Source organism: Heterocephalus glaber, unplaced genomic scaffold, assembly GCF_053883595.1.
Source record: "Heterocephalus glaber isolate CG9 unplaced genomic scaffold, H.glaber_assembly_v1.0 deba00001060, whole genome shotgun sequence".
NCBI lineage: Eukaryota > Metazoa > Chordata > Mammalia > Rodentia > Bathyergidae > Heterocephalus > Heterocephalus glaber.
In genome coordinates this window covers 1,519,431-1,536,813 of record NW_028258185.1, presented here as the reverse complement: position 1 = coordinate 1,536,813, position 17,383 = coordinate 1,519,431, and the positions used below count along the sequence as shown (strand labels likewise).

At 50.7% G+C, this 17,383-nt stretch overlaps 1 protein-coding gene across 6 annotated transcripts; it reads right to left on the bottom strand.

The window, feature by feature from the left end:
• Window positions 1-668: 668 nt before the first annotated feature.
• Window positions 669-16,747, bottom strand: Itgb7 (integrin subunit beta 7). Of its 6 annotated transcripts, none has more exons than XM_087209721.1 (16): window positions 16,612-16,747; window positions 10,189-10,249; window positions 9,521-9,724; window positions 7,404-7,605; window positions 7,152-7,322; window positions 6,227-6,468; window positions 5,648-5,806; window positions 5,233-5,328; window positions 4,989-5,078; window positions 3,621-3,761; window positions 3,143-3,336; window positions 2,593-2,816; window positions 2,174-2,393; window positions 1,851-2,056; window positions 1,348-1,508; window positions 669-974 (listed from the first exon to the last, which is right to left on the bottom strand). In XM_087209721.1, the coding sequence occupies exons 3-16, from the start codon at window positions 9,719-9,721 to the stop codon at window positions 894-896; spliced, it is 2,388 nt and encodes a 795-aa protein (XP_087065847.1). In that variant the 5' UTR covers window positions 9,722-9,724; window positions 10,189-10,249; window positions 16,612-16,747; the 3' UTR covers window positions 669-893. The 6 variants fall into 6 exon arrangements, with proteins under 6 accessions (XP_087065847.1, XP_087065846.1, XP_087065848.1 ...); XM_087209720.1 differs by having other exon boundaries at window positions 10,202-10,249; XM_087209722.1 differs by lacking the exon at window positions 16,612-16,747 and adding an exon at window positions 15,608-15,714 and having other exon boundaries at window positions 10,159-10,249.
• Window positions 16,748-17,383: the final 636 nt, after the last annotated feature.

The following is a 17,383-nucleotide window of genomic DNA, read 5'->3' as shown; positions in this document are numbered from 1 at the left end:
CACCACAACTTTTAACCCTCTCCTCATATGCTCTTTGCCTCTGCTGTGGCCCTGGGGCTTTCATCTTCAACAATTCCCCTCTTACCCTCCCTCTCCACTTTTTTTTTTTTAATATACTTATTTTGCTATGGGGGAGGGGACTATTAAATGAACAAGATCACTTTTAAATGGTAGTTTTTATAAGATGTTATAAACTTGTATCTTTTTACCATTAAAGTGCAGTGTATGTTCCTTCGTGATATATTTAGGATATTTAAATAAAAAGGGGGCTTTTCTACATTCCATCTCCTTTTTGGGAAGACTATCCTTTCATGAAGCTTTTTCACTGGGGGCCAGAGTGGTTTTAGCAGTTTTTGTTTCTTTCTCTAATATAACCAATCCCTCAGTTTCCAACACCCTATTAAAACTCCTCTTTTCCACCAAGGAGCAACAAGTAGAAGCAAAAACAGCGTAGGTTCTGAGGAAAGCTGTGCACAGCAGGACAGGTGGGGTCAGGCACCAGCTAAGTCTGTCCTGAACAGTGCCACCCGAGAGTTCAGCATACTGCAGGTCAGGAAAGTTGGATCCCAGGCTGCTCCCTGCCCTCAGATGCCCAGGGGAGAAATGGAGCTGACCTTTCCTGAAGCCCAGGCTAAAAGCAATGGGGTGGAGCAAAATGACAGCTGTAGTCTAGAGTAAGATACTTTATTGCATGGAGAGCAAGGCATGTTCTTCGTGAGGTGAGGAACAGGGTTGCAGCAGTAGGAAGCTGCCCTTTGGGTGTCACTGAAAACCAAGTAGGGTGGCAGCCACTCCTCAGCAGCAGATTATTCCCCAACCAGACTGCTGCCTGCCAGGCCCTGCCCTCCATTCCATTGTCCTCCCAGAGCACAGGGTCCTGGGTAGATTCCCCCTCAGGAAATGGGATTCTCTGCCCTTTGAAAGTGGGGATTGATGGTGGTCGTAATAGCACTTTTGTAGAGAGGATTGCTGTCCTGGGAAAAAAGGTGCAGATGATGAGGGCAAATCTCAGGATTCCTCCTCCCCTTTATCTTAAAAGCCTGAAACTTGAGCAGGATCCTAAGAGCTGAAGGAAGTTAGCAGGATGGGTTAAGTGTGCAGAGGGAGGCACCCATGTAGAGAGAGGGCTTAGTAAGGGGGATGAAGAAGCATCAGTGGGGGTCTGGGGATGTAGCTCAGTGGCACTGCACCTGCTTGGTAAGAGCAAGGTCCTGAGTTCAATCCCTAGTACTGGGGGGGGGGGGGTAAAATAACCATTGAAAAAAAAAAAAAAAGCATCAATGGGACCCAGCCAAGGAACCAAGCAAGGAGAGGCCAGCCCAGTGGTACAGGAAGCAGCCTCCTCACCTGCTTCCACTTGAGTTGCTGCTGCTCCTTCTCAAATCGATTGTATTCCCGGCGGTCATAGATTTCCACTGAGAGCCGGTAAGCCAGGACCAGCCCCAGTCCTACTGCCACAATGCCCCCTATGCAGCCCAGCACGATGGCCTGGATGTGGTCTGCTCTCTCTGTGGGAAAGAAACCGCACAAACTACTGGTGGCTCAGATACAGGGACACATCCACATTAGCCCCCAGTATTAGCTCTCAACCCTGTCTGTCACAAAAAACAGGGAAGCCAGTAGGGTCAAGGTTGCCCTCGAAGTGGTGGAAAACCTATGGCACATGGGCTGCACTGAGAGCTTTAAAAGGTTCGCCATCACTGGCCTAGGGCCTTAGCCTCATTATCTGTGCTTTAGCCCTGGACTTCTCCAGTCTGCTTCAGTTATCACAACCCCATCCCCACTTCTGAGCCCCTGCTATCAGACTTCCAAGACTCCTGTTTAGGGTCTCCCAGGCATCCTTCACTTACTCTCTTGGGGTCTCACTCTCAGCACAACTCGGCCTCCACCCTCCTCCACCAGGAAGAAGAACAGCTGGTTGTCCTGTGTCTTCTCTTTGCACCAGCCATCATCCAAGATAGGTGCTAACACCAGAGTCACGTTGGCATGGGCACAAGCCATGCTGCAATTGGCGGCCAGAGGACCAGTCCCAAAGGCCCCACATTCTGCACAGTCCCTGTCCAATGGATGCCAATAAGTTACCAGCTATTACCCACTGGCCTTTGCTCACACCCCATGCAGGAAGGAGAGCAGGCAGATGGAAGTGCTCTCAAGACAATACCTGAGGCCTCACCTGTGTTTTTCACATGGTGTCTTGCAGCCTGGGCACTGGTCACACACAGCACCATAGTAGCCATCCAAACACTGGCAACGGTTGCATTTGCAGTGTCCATGTCCACTGCAGTGGCTGCCCTCAGAACTAACACAGTTGTCCGTGTCCCCACTGCACTCGCATGCTCTGCCTGTGCGGTTGGCTCGACAGTGACACACTCCACATTGGCATCGGCCAAAGCCTGGGATAGAGCCATCCACAGGGTGACAACCATGCTCCCCGTACACAGTTGGCCCTCATACACCACCACAAGACCACGCACCAAATCCCACCCAAAGGTGCCAGGCACATCCTCCAACTTTATATACCAGACTCTCAGGCCCCCAGTACCCTCAGGAGGACCCCTCTAACCCTGCCCTTCTCCCAAAGGATTTAGGTACCTCCACAGGGGATGCCCTCGTGTCGCTCACAGCTGGCATCATCACATTCACACAGACGCCCAGAGCTCTGACCACTGCAGCTGCAACGTCCACATTGACACTGTCCCTTTCCACTGCACAGGGGCCCTGTCCCATTGGGGGCCCGGCACCCAGACTCCAAGTCTGGGGAGGATAGCTCAGCCTCAGAGCACTCACAGAGCCGACCCAGGCGGCCAGGGAGACAACTGGGAGGAGAAGGCACAGGACAGGGATGCATGAGTCTGACCATTCCTGACCTATCTCCCAGGATCCTATAAACCCAGGTCCTTGAAAGTATTGGAGAAAGACATGTGCCAGGACCCAGTGGAGCTTCAAGGGTGGCATCAGGTAAGAGTGGAGGGGTTCTGCTTCAGGGCAGGGCTGGGCATATCAGGGAAACTTCAGGGCATGGTAGTCAGGAGCCCTGGAGGGGCTGGCTCTGCTAGACCCTAGTGGGAGGGTGGAAAGTGAAGGAACATGAGGGGTGGTCACCATGGAACTCAGCTGGGTGAAGAGGCAAGGAGGCTCTCACCTACATATCCCACACTGAAGTTGCCCCTGGCCGTCACTGCAGTGTGGAGCCTGGAGCTGGGTGTCACTGCAGTTACAGTCACACAGTGTGTGCAGCTCCACAGTCAGCTCCTCTGAGAAGCCAAGAGCTCGGAGCTTCAGGAGATGGGGCTCTGGGAGGCAATGGGTAGCTTGGAGAGTAACCCAAAAATTCACCTGAAGACAGGGCAGGCAGGAGCCAGTCTAAGTGATACATGCACAAAGGAAGGAGCCCAAGCCCTTGATCATGCAGAATACACCTCGTAGTAAGTAAATGTTAAGATACACAGTTATGCTAACACTTATCTCCTAGAGACACACTTGAGGAAGCCATGCATTAACCCCCCTCAGAAAGGACGAGTGGAAGACTACCCTGCTTCTGCCTGCCCTCATCTTTCACCGCCTGTGTCACTGGCCCGCTCCCCACCTGCATCCTTCCGCCCATCCTGGCTGGTACTCACCGTCTGGTTGACTCGAACATGGTTACACTGTCCCCGGTCCCCAGCTCCACCCTCCTCAGAACCCCCACACTGGGATTCATAAGAAATGTGGACCCCAGGAGGGAGTGAAGAGTGCTCAAGGGTCACAGTGGATGACAGGCTCTGCAAGACGACGGGGAGGAATCACGTGAGAGCAGAACTCCCGACCCCACCCTCCCTTCTCTCCAGCCCTTCTCAGTTCTGTCTGAACCTGCCCTGCCTGTCCTCTCCTGTGAGGAGGCAGTTCAGGGGAAGGACCTGTGAGAGAACTGAGGAATTCCCAGGATCTGGGAGCCTCTCCTACAGCATGGCAGCCCAGCTGCCAGCAAGCTCCACGGGGGTTGTCAGACTTGGCAACTGTGCAGTGGCTTTGTGTCAAACCCAAGGTCAGGACATGTCATTTGTGTGCACACGTGGTCTAAGGGCAGATTCATTACATGGAGTTTGCCCTGGGAAATCTGATGCTGTCTCAGTCTCACCATGGTTTAGGACATGGTCCCTGGCAAGAGCCCTACAATCTAGATGGAGAGATACAACAGAAGTCCAAGAAACACTTTGGACTTTTTATGCCACCCGTAAAAGTCTCTGGTTCTGCCCAGCACGGTGGCCAAGCCTGTGATCCCAGCATTTGGGAGGTTGAGGCAGGAGGATCACCATGAGTTTAAAGGCCAGCCTGAACTACATAGTGAGACCCTGTCTCACTAAAGAGAGAAAGAAAGAAAGAAAAGAAAAGGAAAAGAAAAGAAAAGAAGGAAAAGAAAAAGGAAGAAAGAAGAAAGAGAAAAAGTCTTGGGTTCTGAATTGTTTATGAACACCGGAAACAGCCTCAGGCTCCAGATAGCTTGATGGCTCTCTAGGTACAGCTATTTGTTATCTGTGTGACCTTGGACAGGCACTTAGCCTCCTGTGTCTCTTCCCTCTTCCTAAGCAGGGATGATAACAGTTGTGAAGTAGGGTGATTAAAGGAGATGGCAGGATAGTATGTGTACTAGGAAAGCACTTGGCATGATGTAAAAGCCCAGTGAATGTGGTTACCTTTCCTTGCCCAGGGCAGGGAGGGCTGCATGCTCTGTGCAGACCAGACACTTAATGGCCAGGTGTGGTGGTGCAGGCCTGTAATCCTCACACCCAGGAGGCTGAGGCAGGAGGATCATGGCAAGTTTGAGACCAGCCTAGACTACACAGTGAGTTCAAGGCCAGCTGGAACTACATAGCTACCTATAGGTAGCAGCTGTGGAATGGTAGAATTGAAAAGTAGCCATGCCCTTGGTTCTGCCACCCCAGCTGAAGATCCTTTTCCACCTCACCTCTGTGCCTACCCTTACCACACTCCCCAGACCCAGCCCTCACATGGTAAGCGTCCATGATGAGCTGCACCACATTGCTGGAGTCCTCACTCAGCTCGCCCACTGCAGACTTGGGAATCATCTGGCTCAGCTCCTGAGTTAGGAGTTGAGGGAACAGTGGCACACAGCTCTAAGAACATGGGCTGCTAGGGCCCAGAATGGAGGCACATGGGCGGGGCCGGGGGGGGGGATTGGTCTGGAGGAACTGAGGAAGTTGGGAGTACAGGAGGTCTGCACTCCAATCTCACCTGGTAGATGGGCAGTGTGGCACTGGTGACAGCAAAGATGGGCTGGATATTTGCTGCAGAGAGGGCCTGGGCTACCTGACCCACAGAGGGGTAGTCCTGAGGCAAGGAGTGGGGACAAGGTGAGCACCACAGATCTCCCCACAACGTGCCAGGTGCCCTCAGCCCAGGAAACCCAGGACCCAGGGTTCCACCAGCCAGAGGAGTCCTGGAGACTTAGTAAAGAGAAGGAAGGAAGCAAGGAGTGCGAGACACAGGTTTCCTGGCTGGCCCAGCATCTGGGGACGGGGAGGAGAACCTCCAGGGGACGATGGCAGGATATCTACAGATGATCACCAGGAAGGAGAGTGAGGCCAGGGGGTGGGGAGTGGGGGCTGAAGAGGCTCAGATGAAGAGGTTAGAATGAGGAGGCACTCACGAACTCTGAGCTGCGACTGTAGAGGCCATTGCTGTCCAAGTGGCAGTGCCCATCATTGGGCATGAAAATGCCACCCAACTTCCCATCCCCAGCTGTGTGGAATGTGTCATCTGAAGTGAACACCAGCAGCCGGGACACATTTCTCCAGCCAATCTGCTCCTGAGGTAGGGGGGCACTGGGCTGTGGACCTGGGCATGACCAGAGAGCAGCCCCAGCCAGCCCCATGAGCCACAGATGTGCCAGCTGTCCATCCCTCTGCCACCAGCTTCTCTTGCCCTCCACACCCCCTAAAACAGGGCTGCTGCTAGTGAAGAAGTGAAGGAAAAAAAGGAGCCTCTTCCTCAAGGTACAGTATTTCATTCCAATCCACCAGGTAATTGTTAATCGGAGCTCAGTGGCACCATGCCTGCCTCACAAGCGCAAGGTCATGAGTTCGATCCCCAGTACCTAAATAAATAAATAAATAAATATGCAAAATATAGTGAAGATGCTATGAATGGCAACCCCAGAGAATTGGACACTCACTACACAACCATAGGTGCAGTCATTCAGATGCTCATTCTGGCCCCACCTCCTCACCTGGCAGAGGGCAGCCTGCAGAATGGCGTCAAAGCCACCTTCAGGTGAGTCCAGGTTGCCGGACACATTCTGGCGTCCCACCTCCCGCTGAAAGGCCTGAGCATCCCCCGTGAGGGACAGCACGTGGTGAAAGCTGAAAGGTGACTGACAGGGCTCCAGCCGGCTGGGGCAGGGGTGGCGCAGCTTGGAAGGCACTGTGCTTACAAAGGGCAGCACTGTTTTGTCCACAAAGGAGCCAAAACCTGGGGGTGAACAGAAGGCCTGTGCCAGGGTCACTGCTAATTCAAAAGGAGGAGTCCATGGGAAGGGAAGGGCTGCTCCTAGAGAAGCCATGGGAAGTGCTCCTAGAAGGCTGGGACCCAGTACCCCACAAAGGGTGAGACCACCAGGTTGGGGATGGGAGCAGGGGGATTAAGAAGATGCAACGGGCAGGTAGGGGCTTCCTAAAAGCTGAGGAAAACCAGGGTGTAGGGTATAGAAGTAGCAGGAGGCAAAGGAGAGGCCCTTGAGTATAGGAGAGATGAGCACAGAATGGAGAGCAGCGACAGTGGCAGGTAGGCCTTGTCCAGGGGACACTGAGGTGAGATGGTGGCATCAGGGCCCTGTCCAAGGTGGGAGGTCCAAGGCAGCTGTACGATGCTGGGCAGCTGTCTGAACACCGTTGCTGCAGTCTCTGGGCTTCAGCCCTCCTGTAAAGTGAGGGGTCCTACTCGACAGTTAGTCCTATGCCTTCTCCAGCTGTGACCTAAAGATGGTGTTTCTAGGGAGAGAAGTCAGGATTCCGTGGCCTGGCACCTCTGTTAAACACGGAGAAGGCACGGACTGGGGTGGTGAGTCCAGGACTTTGGCGGGGCTAAGGCAGAGGTCGAAGGCAGCAGCAGAGGCAAAAGTTGGGGAGGGTGGCGCCCGCGTGAGCGCGGCTCACCGATGCGCACGGAGTGGGTGACCTCCTGCAGCTGGACCAGCAGGGCGTGCCCCAGCTGGCGCACGCGCTCCAGGTCGTCCTTCATGGAGTAGCTTAGGTCCATAAGGTAGTACAAGTCCACCGGGTATCCCGCGGCGCGGAGGAAGCGGACCCGGAGCTGTTGGGACTCCCCTGGGCGAGCACACTCCAGTCAGCGGGGCGCACCCGGACCCCTGCCCAGACCTCCGCCCGGACGCCCCGCCCGGGACTCACCTGGCCGCAGCGTGACCCGGACCCGCTGCGGCGCCAGCTGCGTGGCCCCCTCGCCGCGGGTGCCGTGGCTGAGCGGCTCGTTTAGCACCACCTCCTGCCGGCCACGGGGCTCCTCCAGCTCCTGTGCCGGGCAGCCCCGAGCCAGCAGCTCCTCGCGTCTTGCGCAGCGCCGCGCCTCCGCCTCCCCAGAGGCGGTGAAGTTCTGGGCGGCAAGAAGAGACGTGTCTGGAACCCAGCACGCGAGGCCCCTGCCCGCTCCCAAACCACCCCGCGAACCAGGTCGTCCCAGTCGCCTATTCCTCCGCTCTCAGTTAAATCCGGGAGCCCCTGTGGTTCTCTCCCCTCTCCTCTACAGCTGTTCTTGAACTCTGGCCCTTTCTTCCTTGTCAGAGCCCCCACTTCCTAAAGCAGTCCCTTCCCCTCCCCTTACCTCCCCCTTCCCCAGCCACCTATCCTTCCCCACCCCCAAAAGCCACAGACTTCCTGTTAAGATCTCAGGGACCTCACTGCCACAGAAAGAGTACAGTGTCCCTTGCATGCCCAGTCCCGAATGGGAAGGAGGTCAGGCTAAGACCCACAGTTCCTGGAGAGGAGGACAGGGTCAGAGAGGAGATGCCTCCCCGCAGTATGTCTGGTACCCCTGCAATGACTGGGAAGCCGCAGGGGAAGGAAATGGTTAGGGTGGCTTCTCAGCTGGCCAGGGTGCCAGCCCCTGGTCTAGGGATTGGAGAAGGCAGACACAGACTTGACTGTCCTGAGGCTCATCTTCTCAACCTCAACCTGGCACCTCTGCCTCTCTGCCTCCTGCAGATTCTAGTTCATGCCTACCCTTCCTGTTCTCCCAGGTGCACTACCTGCCTTTTTCCTGGACCTCTCTGACTGCCCTCTGAATGTGCTCCCACCCCCACCCCAGCTGGGACCTGCACTGATCTAATTCATCTGCCTGTGAGAGAGACAGTGGTCCTGCCCCACCCCCAGCTCAGTAGCCCTGGGGGCTCTCCCGTGAGCCCTGCCTCTTTAAGGCATAAACAAAAAACAGCCTTGTTTTATCAGCCGAGGCGACTTCACTCTGCAGCCCCTTAGCCACTTAGGAAGCTTAAATCTTCCTGCACACTCCCACCACAAGCACACAGGCCTGTGGAAGCCTTCTCTTCCTCTTGCCAGCCCAGCTACAGGCTACTACACATCTAGGAATTGAGACTCAAAAACCCAGGCGCTCTCTGCTACAGAGTGGACAATTCTTTCCCCAAATTCCTATGTTAACCTCTGTGTGTTAGTATTTGGAGATGGGGCTCTTGGGAGGTAATTAGATTTAGATGAAGTCCTGAAGGTGGGCCCCTTGTGATGGGATTAGTGCCCTTGTAAACAGAAACATGAGAGAGCTTGGTCCTCTCTCTCTCTACTATGTAAGGACCTAACAAGCCAGCCAGAGGTCTCTCACTGGGGAACCAAATCAGCCAGCACTTTGATCTTGGCCTTCCCAGCCTCCCAAATTATAAGAAATTAATTCTTTTAATTCTTATAATTCTTCTCGCCTGGCATGGTAGCACATTCCTGAATTCCCAGCACGCTGGAGGCTGAGGCAGGAGGACCCCAATTACTTCAAAGCTAACCTGGGTTACATAGTAAAAGGCCAGCCTGAATTACATAATGAGACCCTGTTGGAGAGAGAGAGAAAGAGAAAGAGAGAGAGAGAGAGAGAGAGAGAGAGAAAAGAAAGGAAGAAAGTCCTGTAACTTAAGCCACCCAGCCTGTGGTATCTTCTTATGGCACCCTGAAGTAGCCAACACATTTTCTTGAATGTATAGATACAGAGCAGGCTGTTCTACTGATATACAAGCATGGACTCCCATAGGCACACACTCCTCTGCAGTCAGGGTCACAAGTCTTCCACACATACAAATAAACAGATACAAACCTAATCGTACATGCATAGGAAACTTATAAGCATGTGAATGCACATTCACACAATCCCACATAGCAGTCCTGTGTGCACACACTCAGTCACACCTGAGACTGCAGAGTGTACCCAGAAAAATTACACGTGACCATACAGCCACACACATAGGCCACGCATACACAGACACATGGCTCAAAGGCTGCAGGCTCGTCTTTACCAGTTGTTTGCACCATGCACAGCTCGGGTGTGAGAGGATGCACTTCTGACAGGAGGGAGCTGGGTGGCAGGACCCCGGCAGGGTCAGATCAGGATCCCCCCATTCTGTGGCCTCCCCTGGGGATGAGATCTTGGTGTCCAACTTACTCTCACCTCTGCCCAGCACCAGCAGGAAAACAAGAGGCATTGACAAAACCACCATGGCCTGTACAAGGATATAAAGGAAACACATGGGTCCTCAGGACCTCCAAACTCTCAGTCCTCTAAACTCCACTGTGGTTGCCACTCTAAAATCTTTCTCTCTCCTCACAGTTTCACATCAACCTGTGGATTCAGCAGTTTCTTCAAAATGACAGGAAGGGGTTAAACCAGGCCAGGATAGTAGCCTTCAAGAAGACCTGTCCTGGGCTGGGGATTTAGCTCAGTGGTTTCACCGCTTGCTGCGCAAGCACAAGGACCCAAGTTCAATCCCCGGTACCAAAAAAAAAAAAAAAGACCTGTCCTTCCTGTGCTCAGACTTCACATGGACAGAGTAGCCCCAAAGGGTCTGAGGACTGGGCCTGAGGCATCGAGGGCTCCACCCGAGTCTTCCCACCAAGACTCTACACTGTAGTAGAAGTAGAACCAAATAAAACACACCAGATCTGTTCCACTGTCCCACGGTTATACCTCAGTTACTCACTGGCTGAGTGGCACGTCAGGCTTCCTCTCTGAGTCTCAGTCTCTGCATCTGTAAAGTGAGGGAGTTGAATAAACGATCTGACTAATCCAACAGCCTCCACAGCTTACAGTCTTGGATTCTTATTAAGAAAAGCAGGGGCCGGGGATGTAGCTCAGTGGTGCTGCCTGCGCCTGGCAAGAGTAAAGTCCTGAGTTCCATCCCTAGTGCTGAGGGTCAATAAGTAGGAAGGCAAACAAAAGGCTGGAGCAGATGGAGCAAGAGAGTTAGGGAATGGTAGCTCTATTTGGTTGAGGAGGAATGAAGGTTAGATCAGGAGAACTTCCTTTTTTGTTTGCTTAGCAGCCCACAGCCTTCACATCTGAGCTACAGGATCTCATTAAGTTGCTAAGTTGCCCACACTGGGCTCAAGCATGCAATCCTCCTGTCTCAGTCTCCCAGAATGTGCCAGCAGGTCCAGTGAAGAACTTCCTAAAGGTCCAGGATAAGGAAGGAAGACCAAGGTTGGTAAAATTTTCTCTTTTCTGTACTTTTGCAAAAAGGAACTCTAGATTGTGAAAGAGCCTGGACACAGGGTTATTCCTGGGAAGACCTCTAGGAAAACTATGCAAATTCCTGATTTTTAAAAATTTAATTAGAGCCAGGCGTGGTGGCACATACCTGTAATCCCAGCACTCGAGAGGCTGAGGCAGGAGGACCACTGTGAGTTTGAAGCCAGCCTGAATCACACAGTGAGACTCTGACTCAAATTTTTAAAAATAAATAAATCAAATTAAAGGGCTGGAGGTGTGGCTCAGTGGTAGAATGCATGATTACCATGCACAAGGCCTTGGGTTGGATCCCTAGCACCACAAAATGACAACAGAAGCTGGGCATGGTGGCACATCCCAGCACTGTGGAGGCTAAGGCAGGAAAATTCTGAGTTTGAGGTCAGCCTGGATCACACAGTAAGACCCTGTCTCAAAAACCACAACAAACACTTGAATAGACAACCCGTTACCATGCTTCAAAAATCAAAATGCTAAATCCCAATGGGTCTCTTTTTTTACAGAAATAGAAAAACTGATCCTAAAATTCATATGGAAGTGCACAGGATCCTAGACAGTCAAAACTATCTTGAAAAAAATACATAAATTTGGAATACTCGCACTTCCCAGTTTCAAAAGTTATTATAAAGCCACATTAATCAATATAGGGTACTACTGGCATAAGGACAGACATGGAAATCAATGGAACAGAGATGTGTTTCCAGAAGTCAGCCTGTGCACTCATGGCCAACTGATCTTCAAAAGGGGGACCAAATACTTCAATGGGAAAATAATAGCCATCATGTAATTGTGCTGGGACAACTGGGTGGTCATATATAAAAGAATGAAGTTAGATCCCGATAGTATACAAACTTAACTGAAAATCAATTTTTTACCATTTTTGTTTATGTTTTTGTTTTTTGGACAGGGGATCGAACTCAGGTCCTTGTGCTTGCAAGGCAGGTGGCAGAACCACTGAGCTAAATCTCCAGCTGAAAATCAATTTTTTAAAAATGTAAATATAACTGCTAAAACTGTAAACTCTTAGAAGAAAATATAGAGAAGAATATTCATGAAGTTGCATTTAGCAATGGATTCTTAGCCATAACACCAAAACATAAGCAAAACTCCAGAGAAACAGATAAATTGGACTTCATCAGAATTTACCCTTGTACATCACAGAACATTATCAAGAGGAGGGCCAGGTACAGTGGTGCTCTAATTCCAGTTATTTGAGAGGCTGAGGCAGGAAGTATGTAAGTTCAAGGCCAGCCTGGGCAACTTAGAGAAACAGTGTCTCAAAATAAAATAAAAAGAACTGAGGATATAGCTCAGTGGTACAGCACTTCCCTAGCATGCATGAGATCCTGGGTTCAATCTCCAGTAATGGGAAAAAGTAAAAAGGCCCTCACACAGAGCTACATGCTCGACTCATTTGTGTGTGTGTGTGTGTGTGTGTGTGTGTGTGTGTGTGTTTGAGACAGGGCCTCACTATGTAATTCAGAAAGGCCTCGAACTCCTGGCAATCCTCCTGCCTCAGCCTCCCAAATCCTGGGATCACAGGCTTGTGCCACCAAGCCCAGCTCCCATTTTTATTTAGTTCATTTTATTTTGAGGCAAGAGCTCAATGAATTGCTAAATTGCCCAAGCTGAACTCAAATTTGCTATCCTCCTACTGGCTCAGTCTCCCAGAATGCTGAAATTACAGGTGCATGTCACCATTCTCTGCTAAGGGCAGTTTCTTTTGGGAGTAATTTGAAGAGTTCTGAAATTAATGATTGTATACTTAAAACAGTTAAAATGATAAATTTGAATGTGTATTTTACCATTAAAAAATTTAAATGTTAAATAAGATAGTAAGAAATCACATACTCCATGCCCCATAGACCCATTTTTTGTTTTTTGTTTTTTGGTAGCAGGGATTGAATTCAGGACATAAACCCATTTTTATACCTACCCTAGCTTATTTCTTTGTTTCTTTAATCTTTCTAGAGATTGCTTTTTTTTGCAGATATTAATATAAATATTTGTACTTTTCAGTTGATTAAATCAAATGGTAGAATTCTATAAATGGTAAAATATACAGAATTTTGCCCTTTGTGTGTTTTTCTTTTACTAGTTTTCTTCAAAATCTTTCTACCTGAGAAAATAACTTCCCTTTTTATCTTCACACCCATTCAGATTTCCATTCCATAGGCACATCGTGTTGTACTTAGTCCCTTAACGAGCATTTAAATTGTTTTGGGGTTGGAGATGTAGCTCATTGGTAGAGTGCTTGTCTAACACGTGCAAAGCCCTGGGTTCCCTCCCTAGCACCCCAAAAATCTTAACTAATTAATCAAATTGTTTATCATTGTTCCCTATTAAAAATAATGCTGCAAGGAAAAATAACGTGTTTACCAGTTTACCCCGTGTACAAGTGAATCTGTAAGATAAATCCCTGGAGAAGGATGTGCAAGAGAGATCTTCAGGTAGGCGTCCTTTCCTGGGCTTAGGGATCATAGCAGTTTGCGCTGTCACCCGCTGGGGAAAGGACACTAACACCTCGTCACGAGGTCGCTGCCTCCTCCCCCACCTGGCTCAAGTCCAGAAGCTGTGCTGAGAGTGTGGGGAACGGGTAGGGTTTGAACACCCCCATCCTGTCCCCCGCCGCCCCTGACCTCAGACAGGTTCGGTACAAAACAGAGCTCCGCCTCACCTCCGGGAGAAGCCAGCCCAGTGCAACCTCAGCCCTTGCGTGCTGTGGTCAGTGAGGCTGGAGGTGCGGCCGCAGGGAGCCCAGCTTTGACTCAGCTCACAGGTGGGCCCCGCTGGCTACCACACGGGCTCCCAGGAGAGGGCAAACCCAGAGACCTCAAGCCCACCCACCTCCCGAAAGGAGGCCCCTCCTCCTCTCCTTTCCCTTCTCTCCTCTTTGGGGACCCATGCACCCTGCTGCTGCCCATCCCTCCTCTCTCTCATCTTGGTCTCTCTCCTTCTTCTTTCTCCTTCCTATTTAAAAATTCTATTACATCTCTCTGCAGCTTTTCTCTTCTCTACTTCTTCACAGTTCTTTGTTTTACTTCCTTTTCCCATCTGATCCTAACTATAGAATGGCAGTATCTCCTACTTCAACCCCTCCCTTACAGAAAGAAACCTAAGTCCTCAAGAGTAAGCCAAGTGAACAGGAAGTAGAGCTGGCCTCTGGGTGCATCGCTGGATTGCTCCTCTCCCACCCCAGCACCAGTACCAGCACCTTCCTGTCTTCTCCCCACTGACCCAGTGGGCTCCACCAAATCCCATTTCTCTCTCCCTGGGGGGGTCCTCTTCAGTCTTCCCTTCTCTCCCCAGGATTCAATTTTGCCTCCAAAACACACCTCATTGCCCCCTGTTGTGGTGTGTGTTTTGCTTTATGACTCTTGTAAATCTAGGGCCAGGGATGTAGCTCCGTGGTGCCGCCGAAAGCACAAGGTCCTGAGTTCGATCCCCAGTACCGAAAAAAATGAGTCTTGTAAAATTATATTTCTGGTACCATGCACTGAACCCAAGGGCCTCATGCATACTAGGCCAGTGTTCTACCACTGAGCTACAACCCAGCCCATAAATTGGCTTTTTTTTTTTTTTTGGTACGGGGAATTGAACTCAGGACCTTGAGCTTGTGAGGCAAGTGCAGTGCCACTGAGCCAAATCCCTGGCCCAAGCATTTTAATGATGAACGTAACTATGCTTTGACAACACTAACTCCATTTTGAGCTTTCTCTTGTAACGCAAACTGTAACTGAGCCAGTGACTGGCTGACAGTCACTCTGAACAACTGGCTGACCCATAGCTACATTGACAACTGTGTGCCAATATTTAAATAAGAGTGAGATCCAGGACCTTCCTGTACAAAAACTGACATCTGGAAGCTGAACCAACACATCTTCTGTAACCATTAATACTAGTATCTTCAGACTGCCACTTAAAACATATCTGTGACTCCACTCTTTGCAGATATTCACTCTGAAAAGGTGGTGACCACTAGAGGCCCAGCCTGAGAGCACAGGGCTTTAACTTCATTGCTGTCAGTTTGATGGCATTCCAGAGAGTAAAAGTGCCACCAGGACCATTCGGACAATTTCCTCCTTGGATGCATAGTGTTTGGTTCAATACTAACACTGTGCTGGAGTAATTTTCTATCTACTTTTGGCTATATTTTCATATATCCCTTTTACATAATTTGGCTTACCCTGCTTTTCTATACATTTCAATAAACCAATTCACTCAGAAATTTGGCTTGTCCTTTGATTAAAGGATAAAAGCACCTGTCCTTTTTGAGGAACTGTAACCCTTGAGGTAAACTTGTCACTAGGTATTGGGGAACCAGGCCACTCTGGTTGTTCTACTGTGATTGATACCCCTCAGATGCAGAAAAACAAGAGCCTCTACCAAGCCATCCACATCTCCCACACCAAGTAGCTCCCTCTCCGGTACCCACTCAGAGTCACAAGGTGGGAAGAGAACTGACCTGCTGGCCCACAGTCCCCTGGGAGTGTGAGGTCTGTGCACTAACTGGGAAGAAGCCTGAGCTGAGGACAAAGCCTTGACAGCAGGGATGGCAGCGGGGGGTGATATGGGAGGACTTACCTTCATATAACCCTGGCACATGGCAGGCACCAAAAATCGAACTCATATGTCCTCATCTTCCCCTCCCTGGGGCCCCTCTCTTAGGAAACCAATGAAAGATGGGGTCTGTGAAACTAGAGGAGGGAGCAGCAACAGAGAAATGCAGAAAGGTCTGAGCCTTTCTCAAGACTAGGGAGCATCCTGAATATCCAGATCAGAGCCTTCTTCCTAAAAGGTTGGGACTAGGTGGCCTGAGTTTGAAAGAAGAGACAGGAGGGCCCAGGGCCCTGGTACTCACAGGTGTGTGCACAGCAGCCCTTCCTCTGGAGGCAGCCACAGCCTTTGTGCACTGATCTGGAGGCTGCAGAGGAGGAAGTGACACACCCTGGGGTGGGGGAGTTTTGGGGGTGGCTGATCTAAGAGAAGGTGGAACGGATATGGAGGGGCTGGGCCACCAAGAATGGATGATACAGCGGGGTGGGGATTTAGCTCAGTGGTTCTGCTGCCTGCCTCGAAAGTGCAAGGTCCCGAGTTCGATCCTCAGTACCAAAAAAAAAAAAAAAGAGTGGAAGCTGGCTGCTCATCTACTGAGCCCTTGTCCTGTGCTGCACTATCATGTTACAGTTAGTGGTCACAATCTCACCAGACAGATGTTAGCCCCTCCTCTATCCCCAATTTATAGATTTATAGATTGAGGCTTGGAAGCAAGGAGTAAAGAACTTTGCCCAGGGTCACACAGCGAGCAAGTGGCTGGTCTAGGATTTGCATGCAAGACTGCCCTCTCCAAAATTGATCTCCCACTTCCTCATATAGGGAAGACCAGAATAGGAAGCAGTACGAAGGCAGTAACTGCTGTAGAGAGGGGAAGTTAGAGATTATTGTTCATTTTGAAAACACAGCAGCCACTGATTGTACCATAGTGTGCTTCACTACATGGGCTCTGGAGCCGAAATGCCCAAGCACAATCCCAGCTCTTTTATGAGTAAGTGGTAAGGCCCTTAGCCAAGTTCCTTGACCTTTCTTATGGCTGCTGTGGTAACAATTAAGTGAGCTATCCATCGCTCATAAGAGTACCTGGTGTCTCCCTAAGAGAATCAGCAGGAATGAGAAGTGATAGGGGTGAGAGGAGAGGCTTGGGGAAAGTTGGAGAGGGGCGCAGGGCCATGCTTGGAGAATGTGACATGAGGGCCAAAGAACAAGAAAGTAGTGAGAAAGGTGGAGGAGAAAGGAGCAGCGCGCAAGGACGGCTGCTGAATCTGAGGCAGGATAAAGCCCGAGGAGCAGGTTGTGGAAAATACTTACAGGATTTGTCTCAACCACGCCTGGCCACAGGGAGCTTGAGAGGGACCTGGACACAAGTCTGTTCCCTACCAGAGGGGGTACCCCTAGGGACAACTGCCTGTGAAGCTCCCTGCTGCAGCCACAGCAGACAGCAAAGTGCTCATCTCACAGGAGGTGCTCGGTACTGGTCACATGGACCCTGGAAGTGTAACTGCTGGGAGGTGCTGGTCTCCGGCTGGCCCCTAGGCAATGGGACACCCATGACCTTCTACCCTTCCCCCACAGCTGGGGTTGTTACCATGGCAGTGACTCTCTTTCCCCACAGGCCCTGTGGTTTCCTCTTAAATCTTCTTTCACTTTCTTCTTCTGCTTTCCTTCACTCTGCTCTCCTCTCCTGTCCTACATCCTCAGCCTCTTTCCCACATGCAGAGGTCACCAGTGGAAAAAGCCAGGGATGATGGGTGTGGTGGCGAAAACACCTGAGTCCAGCCCTTGGGAGGCTGAGGCAGGAGGATCGCCTGAGAGTTTGAGGCCAGCCTGGTCTACATAGTGAGTTCAAGGCCAGCCTGAGCTACAGAACTACAGTGAGACCTTGTCTCCAAAAAAAAACAAAAACAAAAAAGCAAGTAAGCCAAGGACAAGGTAGACAAAGCACTGTCCCAAAGAAGTGGGCACAGGCCAGGGATTTAGCTCAGTGGTTCTGCCACCTGCCTTGCAAGCGTAAGGTCCCAAGTTCAATCCCTAGTACCAAAACAAACAAACAAAAACAACACAAAAGAGTGGACAGGATGGG